At 33.3% G+C, this 22,978-nt stretch overlaps 1 protein-coding gene and 1 long non-coding RNA gene across 4 annotated transcripts in view; both read left to right on the forward strand.

Annotated features, from left to right (window-relative positions):
* Positions 1-1,639: 1,639 nt before the first annotated feature.
* Positions 1,640-4,409, forward strand: LOC105207794 (valacyclovir hydrolase-like). The gene is made up of 5 exons (XM_039457309.1): positions 1,640-1,782; positions 2,793-2,883; positions 3,343-3,663; positions 3,927-4,182; positions 4,260-4,409. The coding sequence occupies exons 1-5, from the start codon at positions 1,747-1,749 to the stop codon at positions 4,363-4,365; spliced, it is 810 nt and encodes a 269-aa protein (XP_039313243.1). The 5' UTR covers positions 1,640-1,746; the 3' UTR covers positions 4,366-4,409.
* Positions 4,410-5,585: 1,176 nt separating this feature from the next.
* Positions 5,586-22,978, forward strand: part of LOC105207606 — a 97,764-nt gene continuing 80,371 nt past the window's right edge. The window contains exons 1-5 of one of the 3 annotated variants that reach the window (XR_003268400.2): positions 5,708-6,062; positions 7,010-7,191; positions 7,291-7,391; positions 7,487-7,579; positions 11,848-12,029. This is a non-coding gene — a long non-coding RNA (uncharacterized LOC105207606). Of the gene's footprint in view, positions 6,063-7,009; positions 7,192-7,290; positions 7,392-7,486; positions 9,156-11,847; positions 12,030-22,978 lie in introns of those variants that run through there. The other 2 variants (XR_005576364.1, XR_851454.3) reach the window with 2 other exon arrangements.

The raw sequence follows: 22,978 nt of genomic DNA on the forward strand, positions 1-22,978 counted from the left end.
TGTCTGCCTTTTACTTTGGCTACATTCCGTTTCACGCATGATGCGCATAATGTATCATTTTGTCCTTGTTTAACATTTGGGGAATTACACAAATAAAATGATGTGCCATGCGCATTATGCGTGAAACGTATTATAGTCTTTATGTATCGTTCTACCACCACCACGGACATCAACAGCCTATTCTGTATGTCGATGTAAGGGACCCAACTCAGGAACCATACAGCTTAAAATTAGTCAACTAGTATACATAAAAGATTCATGCAAGATGTTTGCTCGTTTCCTGAGTGTGATGTCTAAAGCCCAAGGTTCGACAAAGAATAGAACTCGTGAATTAAAGGTATGTAGAAATTTCACGCAAACGTAAAGTAAAAATTGTGAAATCTACTTGCCGTTTTTTTTATCCATCTGTTATTTTATGGATTATCTCTCGATTATCTTAAACGGAATACCTTCTTATTATTTCCGTGAAGTTGGCACCCGACTTTTACGAAATCAGATTTCAAAATGTGTTTCTTGTAGGATTTTGTCTGTAGATGATTGTAGTAAATATTATTTTGTTTGTAGTTAAAAAATAAATATGTTATCGGTTTTTAAAAAACAGTAAGAAATTATTTAATAGCTACAGCTCAAATGGCATCAGATCTCAATCTGAAATCGTTTGTAGTTGTTTGTAGTTCAAGAATTTTATAATTTAAAAATAAGAACGTTATCAATTTTTAAAAAACAGTTGGGAATTATTTTATAACTACAGCACAAATGGCATCCCACTTGTATATAAAATTGTTTATAGTTGTTTGTAGTGTCAAAATTTTTGTTTGTAGTTAAAAAATATGTTTATAATTACTTTTTAAATAACAATTGGGTATTAAATTACAATAAAAAAAAATTACATCATATCGTCATTAAAAATCGTTTGTAGTTGTTTGTAGTGTAAGAGTTTTTGTTCGTAGTTGATTGTAGTTCAAGAATTTTTGTTTGCAGTTGAAAAATAAATATGTTATCGGTTTTTAAAAAACAATAAAAAATTATTTAATAACTACAGCTTAAATGGCATCAAACTTCAATCTAATATTGTTTGTAGTTATTTGTAAATCAAAAAATTTTTTTTATAATTTAAAAATAAGTATATTATTGATTTTTAAAAAACATTTAAGGATTAATTTTTAACTGTAGCACAAATGTCATCACAATTTCTGTTTTTAAGCATGCTTACTTTTAACCTACAAAAAAATTCTTGAATTGCAAACAATTTCTACAAACAATTTTATATAAAAGTATAATACCATTTGAGCTATTGTTATATAATAATTTATAACTGGTTTAAAAAAATCGAAAACATACTTATTTTTAAACTATAAACAAAAATTCTTAAACTACAAACAACTACAAACGATTTCAGATTGAAATTTGATGCCATTTGAGCTGTAGCTATTAAATAATTTCTTACTGGTTTTTTAAAAACCGATAACATATTTTGTTTAAAAAAGGAGCGCTTCGATGCTGCGTCGGTAAAAAGGCATGCACAGCAATATATTAACGCCGAAGGAGGCCCTTCGGTTTCCTCGATGCGGGTAGGGGTAATTTTCGGTTAGCGATTCATGCCGTCACAAAAATCTCGCTCTCTCTCGATGACTTTCATGGCTGGTGGAACGCATTTCTCCGAACATTTCTCTACTGTAAAATTTCTATAGTGCACGAAAGTTTCATTCAAAGGGAATTAGAGATCCTCAGACGACAATATAGAAGATGGCAAATCTCAACCATTTACGAAAACCTCTCGCAGTAAGATAAAGAAAAAATTGTTCTAATTCTTTAACCAGGTCAGTAGTTCGTTTGCGAACTACGAGGGTCCGACAAACACCTTTCGCCATCTTTCTCATTCGTCTTCAGATCTTCCGTTTCTTAAAGACACCTGCTATTCCTTCGGGAAACGTTCGTCTAAAGATCATCAGGATCTTATAGACACCTGCTGTCCTTTCGGACAACCCTCGTCTAACGATCATCCGGATCTTATAGACACACATTGCTGATTCCAGAAACGCACATCTTAAGATCGCGGAAATAGAAGCATTTTACACTCTCGTTAATAGAACGTTCTCGTTGCTTTGGCAATATATATAGTTTAGTACGGGTCAGGCTTCATTGCTCAGGTAACAAAATCTCGAACCGCCCGTAGAATTGAGTGACGAAGTCTTTATCTCCTTTTTTTCTCTTTTTTTCGGTCACTCGCTCGCTCTCTCTCTCTCTCTCTCTCTCTCTCTCTCTCTCTCTCTCTCTCTCTCTCTCTCTTTCTCTGGTTAAGACACGTACCTCTCTCTCTCTTTCTTAAGCGCATACATTTATCTCTTGCTACGTGCAATTGACCGGATCTCTCTATCTTTTTCTTTCACAAGTGAGGAAGTCTCTCTCCCAGTCTTTATTTTAATTTTCAAGCGTTCGTGCATTACATTTGAATTAGTTTTCCTGTTTTTTCTTGTTTTCTTTCAGTCGTTATTCTTTAACAGATCTTTAACCATATTATAATTATTTATATTTTGAGAATTAATATTCATAACTTATTTTAATAAATTATTGTTATTTTCTTTTACTGTGTCTCGTTTCTCTCGCCGCTGCCTCTCCATGAAATAATTTTCAAGTTTAAAAAAGATCGATTTCACATATTTATTTTTTAACTACAAACAAAATAATGTTTACTACAATCATCTATAGACAAAATTATACAAGAAACACACTTTGAAATCTGATTTCGTAAAAGTCGGGTGCCAACTTCACGGAGGTCTTCTTATTGACAGGAATGCAAGATTAAAATAAATGATAAGAACATTAACTACATAAGAGTCGGCACAGGTGATCATCCGGTGCTGCTGTTGCCAGGCGCTTTAAGTAAGTCAAATAAAATAGACACATAATTTTTTGCTTGTTATTTCTTATTTAAATTATACTTTAAATAATCTTTTAAGAAATTTACTTATAAAAGTTGTTTTCTTATATTAAAAAACCACATAAAAAACATTAAGACAAATTCTCTCATTATCAACATATAAAGATTTAAAAAAGCAAAAGATAAAGTAATAAATTTTTTTTTACTCTCTAAATTCTTTGGAGTAGAATTTCACTTTTTTGAAGTAGAATCTCACTCTTTTGGAGTAGAATCTCACTCTAAAAGAGGGAAAATCCGGCTATTTGGCTGGATTTCCACTCCTTGTGTTCTGCTAACTTCTCCCGTTAGCAAAACACAAGCTTAAGTGAAAATGCAATGAATGCCTAATCTGTATCAATATTGTATTCAAATTTGATGGAATAATGACAGTAATTTATGATCTGGCAAAATAAATATTTCAGTGTCAATATGGCTCGCTTACAAATCTCAAATAGAAGGTTTGAACGCGGACAAACTAACCATAGTGGCATGGGACCCACCCGGTTATGGAAAATCACGGCCACCTGACAAAACTTTCCAGGATGATTACCGTCAACGTGATGCTGAGTACGCCCACACTTTAATGAAAACTCTCGGCTACTCGAAATTTTCTTTAATCGGCACGAGCGACGGCGGCGTCACATCGCTCCTGCTTGCCTCGATGTATCCTGAAAGCATCCGCAAGATGATTGTTGTCAGCTCAAAAGCGTACATGCATCCAGACGAATTACAGACAATTCAGCGTAAGTATTTACAATTTTTTTTTATTTATGCAATTTATCGCTCAATTTCGTTTATTTGCAATATATATCAGATTTTTGAGAATGTTGTTGAGGAAATCTTAAACTTGGAATTCGTAGGAAATTGTTAAAGTAATAAATAAATATTTGTAAAATAATTCAACCTCATGAGAATTGACGCTATTTATTACATTGTCTGACCAGAAGAGCGTTAACTATTTTATTTTTTCTGTTCGCGTAAAATTTTATAAAATATTATGTTCCAGGTTATAGAAACATCAACCTGTGGCCCGAAAAAGTAAAGGCACCTCTCATTCAATTCTACGGCGAGGACTATTTCAAAAAGATGTGGTCGCTCTTTTCAGACTATATTCAGGAAGAGTACAGAAAGCACAACGGCGACTTGTGCAAACAAATTTTATCGAAAATTAAGTGTTCGACTCTAATCATTCACGGAGCCAAAGACGAAATTACCCCACTGGAATGTTCAAAATATCTAAAACAAAACATCGCCAATTCAAAGTTCGTATTTATACAAATTCGAAAAAATCAAGTAATTAGTTTACAATATCTTTTTTATCATTTTTGTTGTATTACAGACTGCATATTTTTGAAACGGGCACACATAATCTGCATTTACATCATAGCGAAAAGTTTAATAATTTGGTTACGAATTTCCTCCTTGGGCCTCAATCGAAAACGTGATGTGTTATCATCATATTTATGTATCATATTTATATAGAGGGTGATTATTAATGACTGTTCCCATTTTTTACCATAGGAGCACGCATTTGTAATTTCTAATATAATAATATGTTAGAAATACGTATTTGTCGATAAATCATGCTCCTATGGTAAAACAAGGAAACAGTCATTAATAATCACTCTGTATATATACACGTACATATATTTTTATATTAACTTTATGATTTTTTTTCCTTTATCTCTATTGTCTTTGCTATAGATTTATAATTTGCTCATCATCAAACACAAATATTTTATTTGTAAATAAAGTTTACATAAAATGGTAAAAAAAAGTTAATAAATTGTATTTTAATGATTCAAAAGTAACTAATTAAAGTTAAAAATTAAATCATGAAAAATTAACTTTGTAAGTTAATTTAAAAGTTATTAATTTTTAACTTTATTAATTAATTTCTAATTTTTTAATTAGTTGCTATTCAACCCTTATCATTAGAATATGATAGAATTTTTATATTTATCTTTATTGTTTTAATGAAATTTGTCGTGAATAATCTCTAAGCTCTTTATCGTAATCAATAATCAATCACTTATTTGTTGTTAATTCCCGATTCATTATTACGATTGACAACGATTGAACCATTTCCTATGACCTTCTATCAATATTTCTTTTAACAGGATTTATTCGCTACATTTTCTATTTTCTTCGCTTTCTTCCTCCAAAAATTGAACGAAATTTTCATTTCAAGTGCAGACCAGTGCAGACAAGGCGAACGGACAATCGAGAGAGTTACTCAAATAAGCAGCAACGTGATTGACCAGACGTCAGACTCGGTTTGGCGCCCGCCAATCACAGGCATCGTTGCTCGGCGGACTCAGTAGGCACTGCGCAGTCACTGCATCACACTGCGTACTGCGTTGCGACTCGAGATGGTACGCTCCGTGTTTCTCGCGTTTGTCTTCGAGTTTTACGTACTAAAAACGATCGCGAAAATCTTCCGCGTGCATCAAACCTTTGCTACAATGCAGGTATCGCCCGCAGTCGACTGGCAAATACCCAATTTCGCGAATATTCTGAACTCGCGAATCCTACTAAGCCTTGCTGCTCGTCTCGCTCCATCGTTCCATCGTCGAGGAATCCTGCGGCTGATGTGCAATCGTTGTCAGGTATGTCCGCACACGTTGTCAGACCCATACATGGTTATAATTGCGTATTATTTTGTCGTATTCGGGGGTTATATTCAGAGGTCATATTCAACAGCGTCTCATCGACGCTATCGTCAATCGTTATGTTCAAAATTGGTGAAAGTGTCTCATTGGTGCTTTTCTCGTCGCGGTCACATGACTCGTATTACTGCGCGATACGCAGTATTGCGCCGCCATTTGTAATGGCCTTATGTTTACGCGGGAATAACAACGGTCGAGTGATGCATGCTCAGCACAGTTCATTATGATTGATCAGAGACATTTGGTATACGATTGAACGTTTAAACAACAGTGTTTTGCGTAATTGTTGTACATACAAGATGTGCTTTGATCGAGTGTGCAGGTTATATGAGTCGTTTCGTACGGTGTCGATTACTCACGATGTAGAGGTTATGAATCGTGAAACTAAACGACCGATGCATATTTTGCTTTTGCGAATGTGCAAATGCGAACGAAATTTACGTTAAAGATCTTTGGCTGCGGATTTGATGCAGGTTTGATGATATATTCAATGATATATTTCATTTGCGAAAAATTTGAAAGTATATGAAAGCTGATTTAAATATTGTTTTTATGTATTAACTCTGTACACACGTTATTTTTCAATATCCTCTCTACATGTTGAACCACTTCTGAGTTAATTTTTACTATTTTTATAAAAGATTGCATTGTAGCAAAGATTATAAAAGATCTGCAATGATTTACATATACTTTCTAGAGATGTAATAAATAAATAAGTCAATGACACTTTAAATCTAGAAAGTATGTGTATATAATTTAGTTTTTGAAAAATTATAAACGTTATAACTAATTACAATGGTCTTCGTTTTTTAAATGAAATATTGTGACTTATCATGTATATGGATTAATACTCCATCTGCAATCTAATGGTGTATTCGATTTCCTGACTCGACTCAATTCCGAGTTGATGGTCTGTTCTTTATAGCTGCATCTTTTGCACTATTTATTTTTGTAGCTAACTAAAAAAAGAGTGGGAGTTGAGTCGAGTTAGAAAATTGAATATGCTGTAAATCTTTTTTGTACAACTTAAGTTTTTTTCTACTTCCAAAAAATCTGAAAGGAGTTACTTTTTAATATCTTTATTACGTTATCAAGTGTTTGTTTAATTCAAATGTTAGAACCTTTAATAAAAAATTCCTTTATTTTAGCGAAGAAAGAAATTTGAAAGTGAAATTTTATTTGTGTTGAAAAAGACTCAGATTGTAAATGGAGAATTAAGAAAGATTGTTAAATGATAAAAAGACTTTAATAAATAACAAATATAATTTATACAGTTCTTTGTATGTTTAGATAAATATGGAATGTATAATAAATTAATTTTATATTAAAGATATTTCTTATGAAGTTGCACTAAAATCCTTCAATTAATATAAGTTAAATTCTATTGACTAATAAATGTGAATTTTGGAAATTGTTACAGGTTGGGATCTTCACAAACTTACAAATTAGACTAATGCCTCAGGTTTTGTTATAAAAATATTTTAATATACAAATCCTGTATATTAAAACTTTTGAAAGCTTAAAAAAAAGCTTGATTATAGCACATCAGTGATTAAGTCAATGATCAAAGGGATACGATGGGAAAACAATTATATAATTCAGGTAAATTAATAATTCGATATTGTTTTATAATAATATTTTATGCTATATTTACTATACAGATTTGTTTTTAATAAAACCAAATATCTGTTTCTGTTGCAGGATATTGAAGCAAACTATCATTAGCATTTAAAAGCAGTCTCGAACAATGCTGTTTAAACAACAAGATAGTATTACAAACACATACAGTTGTTAGTTAGGAGGTACACAATTTGTATATTTAGTCATTTACTTTTAGACATATATTTCTGTAGATTAATGTTCTTATTATAATTGCTTGCAATTTGTGTTGTTACAGGCTGCGATACAGATAGAAAAATTTGAAAACAGAATCTTTGCAGTAAACTTTCTTTACATCTCGGAAATAACTTCACATAATCTCAGAATAAAGGTAAATTAAAAATTAAATTTTAACCTTACCATTACCAAGAATAAGTACATCTTACATTTATTTCTAATATTAAAAATTTTGTTTGAAAACTAAAGAATGTCAAAATATAATTCTAGTTTTTAAATAAAATATAACTTTATATACTAGAAGATTAGATTTTATAAATTTTATATATTAGAAGCATTCTTTTATTTCATTAATATTCAGATTCTTGTGAGATACATAGAACTATTAAAAATATTGAGAAAATATCTTGGTATTAAGGTTAAATATTTGTTGACTTATATTTTTATACATGTTTGATATATACAATTCTTCAAAATATTCTACTGTACTGTAATGATATAAGAGTTACAATATTCAATTTACCCATATTGACAATTCATAATATGAAGACACCTATAATAACTTAGTGTTTTCATGATAAAACAAAAAAGCTCTAAAAAGAAAAGAGACAACTTATATATTTAAAAAGTACTACATATTGGCATTTTTTTAGATTTAGTAAAACTTTTTGCTGAAAAACCACCATGCATTTTGTGGAATATTTGAAAGTCATGTATTATTTAAATTTTATATTTTGCTGAGGGTAGATATGGAATACTTTATCGCTGAAATAAAAGAATGGAATATAGAATCTATTTTTCAGTACATATAACTTACTACTATCTGGTTGATGTTCTTTGTGATAAGACTTTGATTTGCTATTAATTGGTAATTCACACTGATATCAGCCAATATACAAAAGAACACTAAGTGGCTTGGTGCACTGGCATTGAATAGCGAAGCATAGAGCGATGAAAATCGTTTTAACCATCTGCAGTATTGTCCACTAACAATAGCACTGCGTGACTTCTTCTATTAGCCTTCTACATTACTAAGTGCCTACTTCAGACCTGCATTTATTCCACCCCATTCATTCTGAAGTTCTTTAGTTATACCCGAGTAAACTGTCGAGTACGTATCGTTAATATTTGTTCAACATCACTTTAGTTATAATAATAAATTATTTTAGATAGATTTATTATATATGATAGATGCAACAATGAATGATTGATTAAAGAATATTATTAGCTAACTTTGGAAATGTTTTTGCTAAATAAAAAAAGTGAGTTTGAACTAGTTGTTATTAATTTTATATAAAAAGTATAGTATTTAAATTAAAATTAGAAGAAAAAATAATGAAATCGATATTAAATAATCACTAACTTTCGCAAATAACTCCTTTAGTTTGTTGATCTGTCGCTATTGGTATAATAAAGGCTTTGCGAAGTCTCGCGCCCATTTACACACAAGCAGTTAGCTTCAAGCTCTTAGCTTTGATAATGGAACAGCGCGACTCCTTTTATTAGCTCTCTGCGTTACCGAGTGGTGCTCAACGAATATTTGTCCATCCGGTGGGTGAGCGTCAACATATAACTTACACACGTTCCATTTAAACGTTCCGTTTATCATTGGAAAGTAAGAATGCTAAGAAGTTACTGAAGTGGTTGTGTTCTTTTCCGATTTTGTGTATCTTTTTGACAATAATAAATCTTTTCAAAACGGCTCCTCGTTTTGTTGAAATTAAAATACATGTTGTCCACTCGTTATTACACATAATATATTCAAATGTAAATGACTAATAGAAAATTATCAGTCGATTCATAATCAATAAAGTTATAGTGAAAGTTACATTGAAAATTATATTGAAATTACTCTTTTGAAATAGAAATTATTACATGTCTCGCAATTTTTCTATGATCAAATAAATCAGCGAATTTAAAATGAAATTAAAGTTAAAATTAAATCCAAATTAAATCGAAAACCACGTTTTATCATCTGTTTTATAACTTAATTAAGTCTTAACATAATGGCGATCTTATTTTCTTAATATTAAATATTTCTTTATGAAGATCTCATCAAATTTTTTGCTCAAAAAAACCATTGATCCTATGCGTATTCAGTAAAAAATCTGATTATAATTTTTTCCGATGGTAACCAATTTATATATTAATCGTTTATTAATCAGTGCTTCTGACGATTTCTTGTATTAATGCTATAACTGCAAGTTGATGTAGTTTCGAGATCGTTCTTTTTTATTTTTTTATTTTTTTTAATGGAAATTTTCGTCGGCCGCAAATGCAGGCTCGCGGAAAATTTCCCTCGTTACAGAGGTTACTCGTTATTCGTGTGTAAAATTTTCCGCTCTCGCTAGTCGGAACGGTCGTAATCTCGGATATTCGTAGTGCGGGAGCGCACCTCGCGCTGCGTGTTACATTATCGGAGACGGCGGATAATTAATTAGAGTGCCGGTGCAAACAGCAGGTTCGGCAGGAGGACGACGGAGTTACCCACCCCCGTTCGTCCGGGAACTCCGGCGTACCTTGCGCGTTCGTGGTGCTCGCTATGACGCAAATATAATCGACAGCATTTCCCACGAGAGCACGACGGTGCCGGTTGTGCATACGGACGCTCACCACGCGGGCCACGTCGACGTGGTTGGTGTTTCCTTGTTGGAAGCGTGGCTTCCGAGTTTGTCCGCGCATATTTGCACGGCTGGGATAGAGAGACAGCCAACGGTGGTATATACATTTAATCGCCTCGATAACCGATCGCCCGTGTTTGCCTGTCGCTGTTCGCTTTTGAGTCTGTCCAATTGGATTGACTTGCGAATGGCTCCGTTGTTCGTTATCCGTTAGTAAGGAGCTTCTAAAATCAGTCACCAACATTCACACGGCTTTATCACGCTTTTGCTTCATACAAACTATCATGTCCTATATATATATATATATATATATTCATACAAACTATCATGTCCTCTATATATATATATATATATAAAATTTATAATAAACACATAGCTCTTTATTAAAAATATTATAATTTTACATTATACAATTTTCTGTTCAGTCCTGTTCGAGTTCATCTATATCAGCTGTGTATTTATTACTATTTAACCTTAGTATGCTTTTTTTGAATTATACGTATATATCCCAAAAAATATTCTTTGCACAGAAAAAAATTCAATCAACTCAACAAATCATTGTTTCATATATAATCAAGAATATAAAATCTTGAAAAAATTTATAATACATTTATAAACGGACATAATTTGCTTACATGAAGAAACAAAACTTCATGTAAGAAAATTATGTCTGTTTAAGATTATAAATTTTTTCAAGAAGATTTTATGTTCTTGCTTATACATATAATGAAACAATGAATTGTTGAATTACTAATTTTTTTCTATATGGTGAGTTTGAAACTAATTATATAAATGTATTATCTTTTTTACAATTTTTTAACTTTTTGAATGAGATATGTTTATAGAATATTGTAAATTATAATTATTTATCAAAATAATTAGCGTTTTGATATTCCAAGAATTATTTTTCTTGTTTTAATCCTTATAGCTCTATAAATAGGCGATACGCCTTTCAAGGTATCTTACGTGCCAATCGATATAGAAATTAATACATGAAGTTTACTTTTGAGGTTTTCTTGCGGTTTTCTTGCGGTTTTCTCACGTGCACGTGTGTCTTACAATATTTTACGTAGGGCTGCATTTTGGCAATAACGAGAACAGTGGTGTTTTCATATCAATCTTGCGGTTTGACAGTTGTGAATCGTCTGAGTATAAAGAGGTTCTAACCAGAAACCTTAGAACAGGGAAAGAATACTCGGATAATCGTCACCTAATACCTGTAAATATATCCTTACACGTTGTTTCCCTGATGCTTGTGAAATATACTTGTTGTGATGGTAATAAATTTTGTTTCACGGTTTTTGATTGTGTCTATTCATTAATTTATAATTTGTTGTATATTTTAAATTACGAGGTCAAACATCTTCAAATATCGCCGGAAGTAAAAAATGAAGAGAATTGATTTTGAGTAGGGAGTAGAAAAACTTTTTTTTTTAGATTTGAAATAACTTTGTTTAAAGAAATATTTTTTTTAAAGAAATATAATTTTTTATTATATAGAACTCATTATATTATATTCCACAGATGGTACTGAAAGAATACATGTATATTTTAAAGCACTACATATTTTTTTTTGTTTTTACGACAAAATATTACAGACTTCAATGTATTGATCTCGAAATTTGAATTGGAACATTTATCTCATTCTTATTCTTATTTTGATAGCTTGCTGAACATTTCTCTGAATAAATTGTTCTTAGTTTTATTTGCAATATTACAGTGAACAATTAATGTGTTTTAAGTGATGAATAGGAGATGAAAAATTACCTATATCAATAATTTTTGTAATTTTCATTTGCAGATCTTCAAAAACTGGACCTGTTGGACAAATCTTTAAACACAACATATTTATTTTCTTTTTTGACAATAAACGTGTATTAATACTAACATAATTACGTCTAATCTATTTTATTTTTTCAGAAAGTGACAAAGAGATGTAAAATAATAATGTAACATTTATATAAATAAATGAGAAAAAAAATATTTTTCAGGATGAGAATATGTATTTCACAAATGTATTTTTCTCTTATTACGTATTATTACATGTGTTGTATATTATTTTGTTATACGTAAAAATATTTTGCTATAGTTTTGCTATAGTTGTTTTACAATGGCAAAATTAAACTATTTTACGGAAAAATGAATGTATCTATATAGAAGTTGGATAAATTAAATTTAAAATATTTAACAAATATTATACAAATATTACAGATACTGTTACATATTGATATATATAATTGCTTTAACTTTTTTATAATTTATTTCTGCATAATATTTTCTTAACATAAGCAGCATGGAGGTTGTCCGGAAAGTTTTATAAATTCAAAATTGTATTTTTTTTTTATTAGTAATCATTATTGCACACAGAATTTAATAATCGCGATTGATGGCAACATCGATTTTCAGTTTGACGCCTAGCCTTTAATATTCGTTAATCCAATCTCTGTGTCGAGAGAGCAGTCCATTTTCAGAGACAAGAAGCAGACCAATGTGCGGCTCCTAATTGCGTTAGAGTAATTACGTTATACACGTTTCAGGCAATAACACCCTACCGAACAATAATACTGTACAGATACCGGCGTTATTACGCGCCGGAACAATTACTAAATCGTAATGAGCGACGTATTTGCGAAGGGCCATTGTAATTAGCCTCCACGCTTCAGATTTAATTACACGGTTCGAATATCATAGCCGCGGAGAATGCCAATTGTTATGTATGCTAATGAAAAATTTGACATTTATGTGATCAATCGTGATAATTATACAATACTAATTAATTTAGTATACAATGCTTGATAAAAGTTATACTTTTTAAGAATCTCAAGTTTCATACACCAGTTTATGTCATGTTTTATATTTTGATATTGAGTCTTTCTTAATTGTTATATCAATTTTTATTTTACAACATGTAAAATATGTTATATAAAATGCATTTTATGACATCTCAATGAGAGATACTTTGACTAGCTTAGACTCAAATTTTCGTAAGCAAATTAATTTCTTGGCGTGCATATATTAATAAACTTTAATTTGAAATTTGATTCAATGAAATCCGATCTTTTGATTATGATCGTTTATGAACGATATGGATGTAACGTGATTACTTCCACGCCTCGTTTCGGTCATAACATTTTTCGCCTCGTAACATCCTGTCATGGATCACGGAGACAATAAAAAAAATAGAGCAATTGCTTTAATCTGTTGTATTTATATCGTACTAAATTTGGATTACCGCATCTGCGCCACACGACATTTTCACCCTCGTGTTCGCCGAGGGTTGACCGCTTGTCTAATAATACTGCGGCATGATAAAAAAGCCCTCGGTGGAAGTTAATTGCCGCGGTTTGCCGGTTGTCCTCCATCTGATGAATGGCATTATGACTTTACGCTCGTTTTAGTCCATCCTTCTTTCCTACCTTTTCTGTCTCGGATATGCGCAACTATATTGCGAGGCAAGAATATATCATTCGATCCTCGAGTGGACTATTAAAAGAATGTTAGAAATAAGAAAGACCATAGAGAGCGCACAGTTGTTATCTTTTAATTTTACTGATTTTCCACATAGTATAAATTTCAATTGCATATTAACGTAGTAGATGGAAGTTGGAAAATGACAATTCGAAAATTCAAGTTTGACTGTCGAATCCATACACAGTTTATGTAACATTTATATTTGAAATTATATTTTAAGATTATCACTAAATATGTTTAGTGTTTTATCTTTATATAGAAAAAATCGTGTTCTTTAAAAGATTTAATTCTACATAGGAAAAGTACATAGTGTGCTTATTTTCTTTTGAATGTGCCGCAGTTAATCTTTTTGCTATCGGATGCACCGAGCAGAATAGCTCTACCCATGTTCGACCGAATTTTTGCACAGTTGGCTCGATACACTGCAATGCGCGAGCCAGCGCTACTCCCAACTCCAAATCTGGAGGAAGGGTGGTAGGTTACTACCTCGCGAGTTCGCGTGGGAGGTCACGTTGGATCGGGGGTAGGTGAGGCGACCCACGACCTTCGACCAATCGCGAACCTTGCTTGGCATTGGCCTGCCAATAGGAGTCTGCTTGGCGTAACCCCGCGACGTGACCTTATGCGCGATTCTCTTCTTGTACTTTGCGCCGCGAAAACTACCCCCGTCACTTTCGTCCGCGAAATCACATCAGCCGAAGCTGATGGTAGCATCATTCGTATACTGATTCGTATATTCGTTGCTCATTGCTATATACAGAAATGGTTTTGAAATCGCAATAGGATATCATTGTACATATAGTATCGTGCGTTTGATTGTCACTTATTAAGGATTAATCGTATTTTAATTGACAATTCTGTTCACAGTAATACTATATGCACATTTGCTTAAAATAATTAACGATCGTGGTTTCAAATTTTTATGGTTTTTATTAGTAAATTAAAAACAAACCTATTAGTAACGATGAATTAATTAGCGCTGATTAAATGTGAATGTGAATGTGAATAGTAATTGCCTTCTTAATATATAGGTCTTTATTTCGAATTAAAATTCTTGTTTTTGGAAGTTATATTTAAAGTAAGGCTATGTTTAATCAATGTTCGTTGACGAAGAACTTAGTCTAAATGAACGTTGGCAGGCTGTAATAATGTTCACGCGGAGATGAAAGGATCGATTATACGAGACTCACGATTATTTACGTATTAACGAGCGCGTATTTATTTATACACACCAAAGGAAGTATTCGCTACCATCCCATTACCTCGTCTCTCAGTCAAGATAGAAGCATCGTTAATTTTGTCTGTTAAAGGCTGTAAGAAAGTTAGATTGTACTAGCAAAGTACAATCTAACATTCTTTGTACTAGCAGAGTATAACTTTGCGTCATACTAAATGAAAGGTTGTGACTTAATTTAATATCTAAGACAATAATTTTCATCAAGCCGTTTGAATTTTCCTCTGTGTAGCATAGTTTCAAAACTTTTAATCAATTGCTTTAGTTCACTCTAAGCTTACAGTAATCAATTCAGATTTTGTCTTTGCGGATGATTTCTTTTTAATTATTTTATTTTGTTCTTTGATGATTTTATGGTTTTGCTGTTCGCTCTTTAATTAGCCTACTGTATATCTAATCGTGTTCTAAGACGTCTTCGATTTCGACGTATATGTACCGTCGAGGGCGCGTGCTCGTGAATACCCGGGCGACCAGACCGCGTCATCCGGCCGTCAGAACAGAGCATCCGATAGCGTCGGTTATCGAGCGCGGGTGGCAAGGTAATTACTTCCTTGGGGTTGGAGACGTGCGCGCGCCCCACGGGGGTGGGGTCAGAGGTCACGCAGTCGGCTCCAACCGCCTCCGGACAGCCAATCAACGCTCTACGCTTCCTGTCTTCGGGGCGATACGTGCATGTGGGTATCAACGCGTGCGCGGCCGTGCCCGGACACACGCGTTGATACTCACGCGTAGATGCGACATGCCGCCAATTGCACGACTGGCCAACTAACTCCAGGTGCGGTAATCGCGACGACACATTAGCTAATACGTCGACCTGGACCTGGACTTCCCGTGGTAGTAGTTACTGACGAGCGCTACTCCCAACGCGGCTGCCATTAATATCTCCCTTGCGCACATAGATACGTATTGCTTATCACGACGATAAGGAAATGTTGCTTATCACGACGCGTTGCTTATCCAGATCTATTACGTTTATCAAACTTGGAATTTCTAATGAACCTCAAGATGTTTTTCTTTTGGAAAACTTGTAAAAAAATTATTCTGTGTAAAATCTATGTAAAAAAATGATTTTTTAGCTTTTTGAACGCGAATGACTTGGAGATTAAGTTTTAATTTTCAAGTTTAATTGAGAAATAAGGAATAGATAGAGTATAGAGTATAAGATTTATCATATTTCTCGTTAGAGATTTTTTGATAAAAATGATTTTTTCTGAAAGCAATATTGTTCCCAATCTTTTACTTTCTAGCTTGATTTGAATAACTATTCTTTCCAAATCCGTTTACATATTCCGTTTCATACTCCTTTAATTTGTTCATACTTCATCTTACCATCTTCTCTTTGTTCCGAGAGATCAATCGCTGATACGCTTAATTAAAAATTTGGAGCGTCAGGTGATCAAGGCATAAAATACAGCTCACGTTAATCGGGACCAAGAGAGCGACCTCCCCTCATTTCTCTCCTTTTGCTTAGCATCATTCTCGTATCGTCTTCTCTCTTTTCCGTTCAACGTGCTCGGTTCGCTCTATTCTTCCCGCGCCAACCATGGTTTCATTAGTCGTCTAATCTTTCTTGCAACCTTGGAAGGAGGATGGGAACTTAGGCTTCTCTCGCTTAGGTCCGAGCAAGATCTTCTTTCCCTCGACCATCGGGGGATCTGGTCGAGTGACTGATGAACTGGCCACTAATTACCTTCTCTGTGCCGTACAATACCAGCGTATTAATAACTCGCATTTATATGCCTGTGAAAAATGGACGTTCGCTTCCTTTCGCTCTCGTTCCTTCCTTCTCTCTTTATTCGATGATCAAAGCGTGCAAGCACCCATGCGATTGTGTGGACAGATAGATGCATACGCGTAGATACGAAAGCGCGAATGAAAGAGATAGCGTCCGACCGGATTGCACCACCAACCTGTTGTTTTGCAATGCTGTACTGTCATTTCGCGACTGTATAAATTCAAAATGAAGAATGGATAATGCTGCTATTAAATGCAACGAGATAGATTACTGACATAACTGGCTGAAGTAATATTTATCGTGAAAACATGTCTGAGATTAATAATTGAAATTTAATTTGATTGGAAATATCATTATAAAATCTTATAAGTTATAATGTACAAAGTTATAATGTACAAAGTGATAAGTTTATTAAAGAGATTTTTATTTTTACTGTCGATATGAAGAATAGATTATTTTTAAAATATTCCATGTCTGCATTATTTAATAAAAAATTTATATTACATAAACACAGTATTAACACAATTTTTTAATATCGTGTTTATACGCTTATTATGTACAAGTGCCATTGCACTTAATTTAACTTATCTCAAAATATATGCGTGGAAAAGATATTTCGAAATTATTCGTATTATTATCTTTCACTTTTGGATACGACGTATCTCATGTCTTGGACATTTCGCTTAAGACTCGATTTGCTCTACGCTTATTTATCATCACCGGATATTAAATGCTATGCTGTCAACTTGAAGCTAAGAGAACGCGTACATCGATCGATGACTGGGCGCGTTGAAGACTACATACGTGGGCCGGGACGACCTGCGCGAGTTATACGAACGATCGAAGAGAGGAAAAGGTCTTGACATTTCCTCTGCGCCTTGACAGAACTAAACCGAACCCTTCCTGACATTAGATAGACTCTTTTAGCCTTTTTCGACATTTATAGAGCAATAGACAACGAACAACCACCACGTATCCGTATTCTCAATAATAATTCACGAATGTCATTTTCGGAGTGAGGAAAACTACTATTATCGTGATACCGTTGGTGTTTTTGATGGTAAAATGTCTATCCATTTATAAAATAAAAAATTGTGAAACTTTTTTTCTTTAAACGATGTAACGTTAGGCCAGGCATCTAGATCAAAGCATTTTAAATTGCACATTGCACTGCAGGATAAAAGTGTCCTAGACAGTGATTTTTTTCAGTAGATGGTATTTTAAAGATCTGAGTACATGAAAGACATACTATGTATTATCTAATAGCATTTCTTTGAATGAAAATTATAATCTAGTAATATTTTCATCTAGTTTTTTATTTGTATATTACTGTATATTATGTTACAGTAATTTATTGTACGCATTTTATAAATTATGTTCATATAATTAAAAGTTACGATTTCGCGTTACAGCAATTTTTCATTATGAAAAGCATGTACATGAAAAAAATACAAAACTTAAAATTATTTTTTTTATTTTTATGTCAGTTTTGTCTGGATAATCTCGTCACTAAATTTTGATTTTTATTAAAAAGCGATATTATATTGTTTTTTTTAGTTCTTTTTTAATGATTCTATGAATAACGTAAACTGTAGATGCGATTATTTCTTCGAGTCAAGTCACGAAAAATTCCAAAGAGCGTTTTAATCAAATTGTGTCATGAGTAATGTGAAATCGATTTTTGCTTCATATAAAATTATGTTATTATCTTGCAATATGATTATAATATAATATTATAAACTGTAATATGATAATTTGAGAGAAGCAGCTTGAAATGTCAGGTCTTCTGTAGCTGCATTATATTCCTTTACATTACTGTATAATACATTTTTAGTAGAAAGTAAAAAATTAATATAAAATTAAAGAAACACAACAGAAATTCGAAATTAATTTACAAATAATATATATAACAGCGCGATTAACGTTTTGAGAAAAATTGAAAAGATTTAAAACGAAAATAAAAACAAAATTATGTTCTGCGAGAATGAAACATTTTCAACGATATTCACCCTAATACAATTTTGTTACACAATTTGATTTTAATAAATATTAAAATTTTTATTATCACTCCATTGTTGCAATGGGAAAATATTGTTTATGGTTGATACAAATTCGTGATTCGTAAACTGGACAACGCGTGTGCAATGTCTCGAGATTCGTTTCTAGGGTAATTCATAATTCAGTCGGTTTTTGCCCGAGCACTTTGGCAATATTAAACGCAGACGCGGAACCCCACAAGGGGCATCCACAAAGCCGCGGTAAGCTCAAAGCGTCCCTAACCACCATTCCACCCTTTACACACCCATTCCTCTCTTGTGTATGATAGTATGTACTCAGCAACGGTCTCATTTCACTGAGTTTACAACGGCGGTAATATAAAAAAAGATTTTTAAAAAATCATAACATGTGTGCCACATGATTTACATATATCGTCACATCATTATAATTCTGCTCGAAACAATTAAAAGAGAATAATGTAACTTACCATCTTATTCTATCGATTAATAATTAAAGCGATTATGTTCTTAAAGGTACCTTGTATCCTGCGTGCGGATTTTTCATATTTTATATGCACCTCGTGCAAAATTTATAAAGCGCAATCAGATTTGCAAAGGATTATTTTCTCTTTTCGTCGCGACAAACATAATGTAGAACTTTAGCTTCACGCAAAGCATTTTATTCGCTACCGGAATGGTCCAGCAGGCAGAAGTGCCTGTTAATGTTAACCTTTCGTGTACAAGTAAAATATAATTAGGCTTCGCAGTGACGCGAATCGCGGCTGCGATCTGGGAATATGCCTGCAAGGTTTCGCTCGCTCAGTCGCGCTGACGATTTATTCGCGCAATAACGTCACGTACTTTACGGACGTACGTAACGTTTACTGCATCTTCTATTCAGCGGATAAGTTACAGCTACCGTTACCATCGCGCGCGAGCGTTCGCAGTCGCCGCGCGAATATTCATCGCGGGCATTCACCGTGTACCTATCTACCGGCGTACACAACCGCCACTATTTTTTCCACGAGTAATATTTATCGACGCCCGACGGATTACGAGCGCGGCCCGACGCCGGCTACTAGATTCTGCGAGCAAGTTAATTCTTAGCTCGTAACATAAATATCTGGCCGCGTCTCGTTTCGTGACTGTAGGAATCTCGGAAATACTTGGCAAGCAATCTTTTTTTATAATACCTTTACGATGATTGTTAATTATTACACAATTTTCTGAAAAAAGTAAAATCCGAAATCCTGATTATGGCTCGATTTATCTATCGTATTAATATTTTATCTATCATCATTTTAAGATTATAATGATTTGCACTAATATTCAAAGCATATGAGAGTATCAAGTATTTTTTTATTTATAAAGAGGCAAGAGGCAAGAGAGGAACAAAAAAAATATAATTACATAATAAGAATTTATAGATGATTGAATCTTTTTGCGTAACTCGAGCATAACTGTTTTTTTCTTTTTATAATTTATTATGTCTTATTTCTATTTGAATTTCTAATAGTAGATAAATTCCATCATTTCTGTATATAATGTGATATAATACGTTATAACAAATTCTAAAGCATATACGTATATAGTATATATGTAATGAGAACTTTTATCATTTTTATTTATAACGTTAATTAAATCGGTAAACGTATAAATAATCTTTGGTTATTTCGTAGTAACTCTGTTGTCGATTTATACATTTTTTTGAATTTATTTGGTAGAAGATACATATTTGTGCCATTGATTGAAAAATCTTAAATAAATGATGGCGAGAGCAGATCAATGGTTTGGCTTGTATGGTTAAAAGAGTACACGGCTCGCGCGATCTACGTTTTCATGCACGTGATATCAAGCGTACTTACTCCCGAAGTCTGCGAAGGTGACTCCGGTCAGAATCCCGGCCTCCACCTTCAAGATGGGGGGTTGCAATCGATACCCTTCGACCAATACCCTGTGTCAGTATCGATTGCGTGCGACAGTCTATTCACTTTTATTCGCTTTTGATATTTAGACTTTAGACATTTCGAGAATTGCAATTAAATTTGCGAATATATTAAATTAAAATTGCACAACATGTAATAACTCAGATAAAATTACATTTATTTAGATATACAAGACATGAATTTTCGTTGGAATGATTTAAGCCACTTGTTCCTTGCTGCGTGCCCTTTGCAATCATGACATGCGATGGGGTCGATTGTAATCTTCCGCGAAGTTCGCCAAAGTTCCACCGCAAACGTGCACATGTGTACACGTATACTTACAATCGTGCCAGTATTGCACCTGGCGATGCGCGGAATTGAAACGACACGATAATCTAAAGGCCGGAAACGATAGTTCGCGACGACTTTCGTGACGACCACCTGGATCTAAGTCTCGTAATGCTCCGGATATTAAGCATGGCGAACAAAACGGACGGAAGTAATTACTGCTTTTAAAACTCACCCCGGAAGCGACGAAACAAGAGGGTGGGAACACGAGACGCTTCCTGATTTCGTACTGTGATTCGGTTAAATCATTGCGCGTGAAAAGTCGCATACGTGTCGCAATCGATCGTGACGGTTACCTATTTGTCACATTATTTAGACAGAGATAGAGAATTTAAATCATTTTGATGATTTTTTGAACGTCATGCATATCGATTTATTAAATAGAAATTTTTTAGTGATATGAAAAAATAATATTTTCTATCATTTGTATCATGCAAATTAGAATATGAAATTATTTCTCTTATACTTTTTGTTATACTATATATATTAATATTTTTTTTTTTATTATTATTACACTTACACAATTATTTTTTAAAATTGTTTGTGAGCCATATGAGCAAGAAAGGAGTTTTTATCTAAATGTACTGAAAAGGAAAGAAAATGAAATTTTATATTTTATCTCATATTGATAAAGTTTAGAATTTAAGCTTTCCTTTATTATAATTTGAGATTAATATAAGCGGTACTACTGGTAAACACGATTTATATAACTGCTGATTTATTTGTGAATTAAGAATGTGCTTATGAATTTTAATCTCGTACCAAAAAAAATCTAATTTCGAGACATAATACGCACGACAACGAATGCCGGTGAGAATATGCGGCCGCAAGAGAAACAGGCTTAACGGTTTCCGTGAAGAACTCTTCAATTAAGAAGATCCCCGGCATTATCGCGACCATAGCAGCTACGTGCGCCTCGAGGAACTCTCGGTTGTGGTTAAGGCCGTGGTCGTGCTAGTGCCTTCTGTACGTCGCCGCGTCGCGTCGGTGTGGCAGCGTACACAAGAAGAGCCGCAGAAATCTCCGCGCCAATAACTTTTTATCGCGAGCGACTCTTGCGCAAGAAATATGAATTGTTAATAGAAGGTAAAAGCAATTTTATGTACTCTACATAAAGGCGTGTCGATATATTCTAAGGAGCGGCTTTCTCCGCTATACGTCGCCGACGCCCCGCTATGTAAATCGCGCCGGAGAGAACCACCCCTGCCACTACCACCCCGCATACATTAGTTTTTATCTGTTTTACTTTTTTATTTGAAGATAATTTTCATAAAATGCTTCTTACCCGCTCGAGCTCCTCTTCCGCCGCCCTCTCGAACTTCCTTTCCCTTAGCGGGACTCACTGAAATCTGATTCTATTTGATAACTCCGTCACTTTGCCGAGCCTGCGATTTTCTCTTCCTTTCGCTACTTCTTTCACGAATATTTGAATTCTTATCCGTGGTCAACTGCAGGACTATCAGAAAGAGATTTTATTTTCTCGGAAGAGAAAATGTATTAATTTAAAGTTATTGAGATGTCATTCAAAAATTTTTATTTCTCTTTTTAAATAATAATAATCTACTTAATGTGAATCACTTTAAATATAAACTTGTGCAATTTTATGATAAATATATACGAGTAAATATATACAGAATGCAATTGAGACTCGAAGTCGAATTTACGATTTATGGGCTTCACTCTTGTTGAGCATAAATTAACCGTTAGTAATCTGAAACTATAACCCATCAAGCGCGATGTTATCAAGCGCGATGTTTCAATTTCTGATAGTTACAAGACCACATACTCAAAAGTTAGTAAGTTTGCGTACCAACTCCGCGAAACTATCCTGTATAATATATTCGTATCTAGCACGGGTCGTGCGAGATCCAACGCTATGAAAGTACAAAGTTCGAAAATTAACTTTTGCTAATTGAGTTTAAATCGGAATAATTGAATCAACAAAAGCTATTTGCCTCTTACGTGTGACATGATAAGGAAAAAATATTAGATACAATCAAGTCTTTAGTTTGAGAATCGAAATTATATGAGCGAGCTATTCTTTTCTATTAATTTTCTATTAATTTTTTTACTTTTGATACTTTACAAAATTTTCATCATTTCTTTTAGGAAATTGTAACGAATAGAGAAATTGGAATAAATTTTTGTTATGGAACATTTGACACCGAATTCTTTTCAAATTTGTGTGTCTGTCATTGATATCAGATAAACATTTCTTTGCG

This window comes from Solenopsis invicta, chromosome 14 (assembly GCF_016802725.1).
Source record: "Solenopsis invicta isolate M01_SB chromosome 14, UNIL_Sinv_3.0, whole genome shotgun sequence".
Lineage (NCBI taxonomy): Eukaryota > Metazoa > Arthropoda > Insecta > Hymenoptera > Formicidae > Solenopsis > Solenopsis invicta.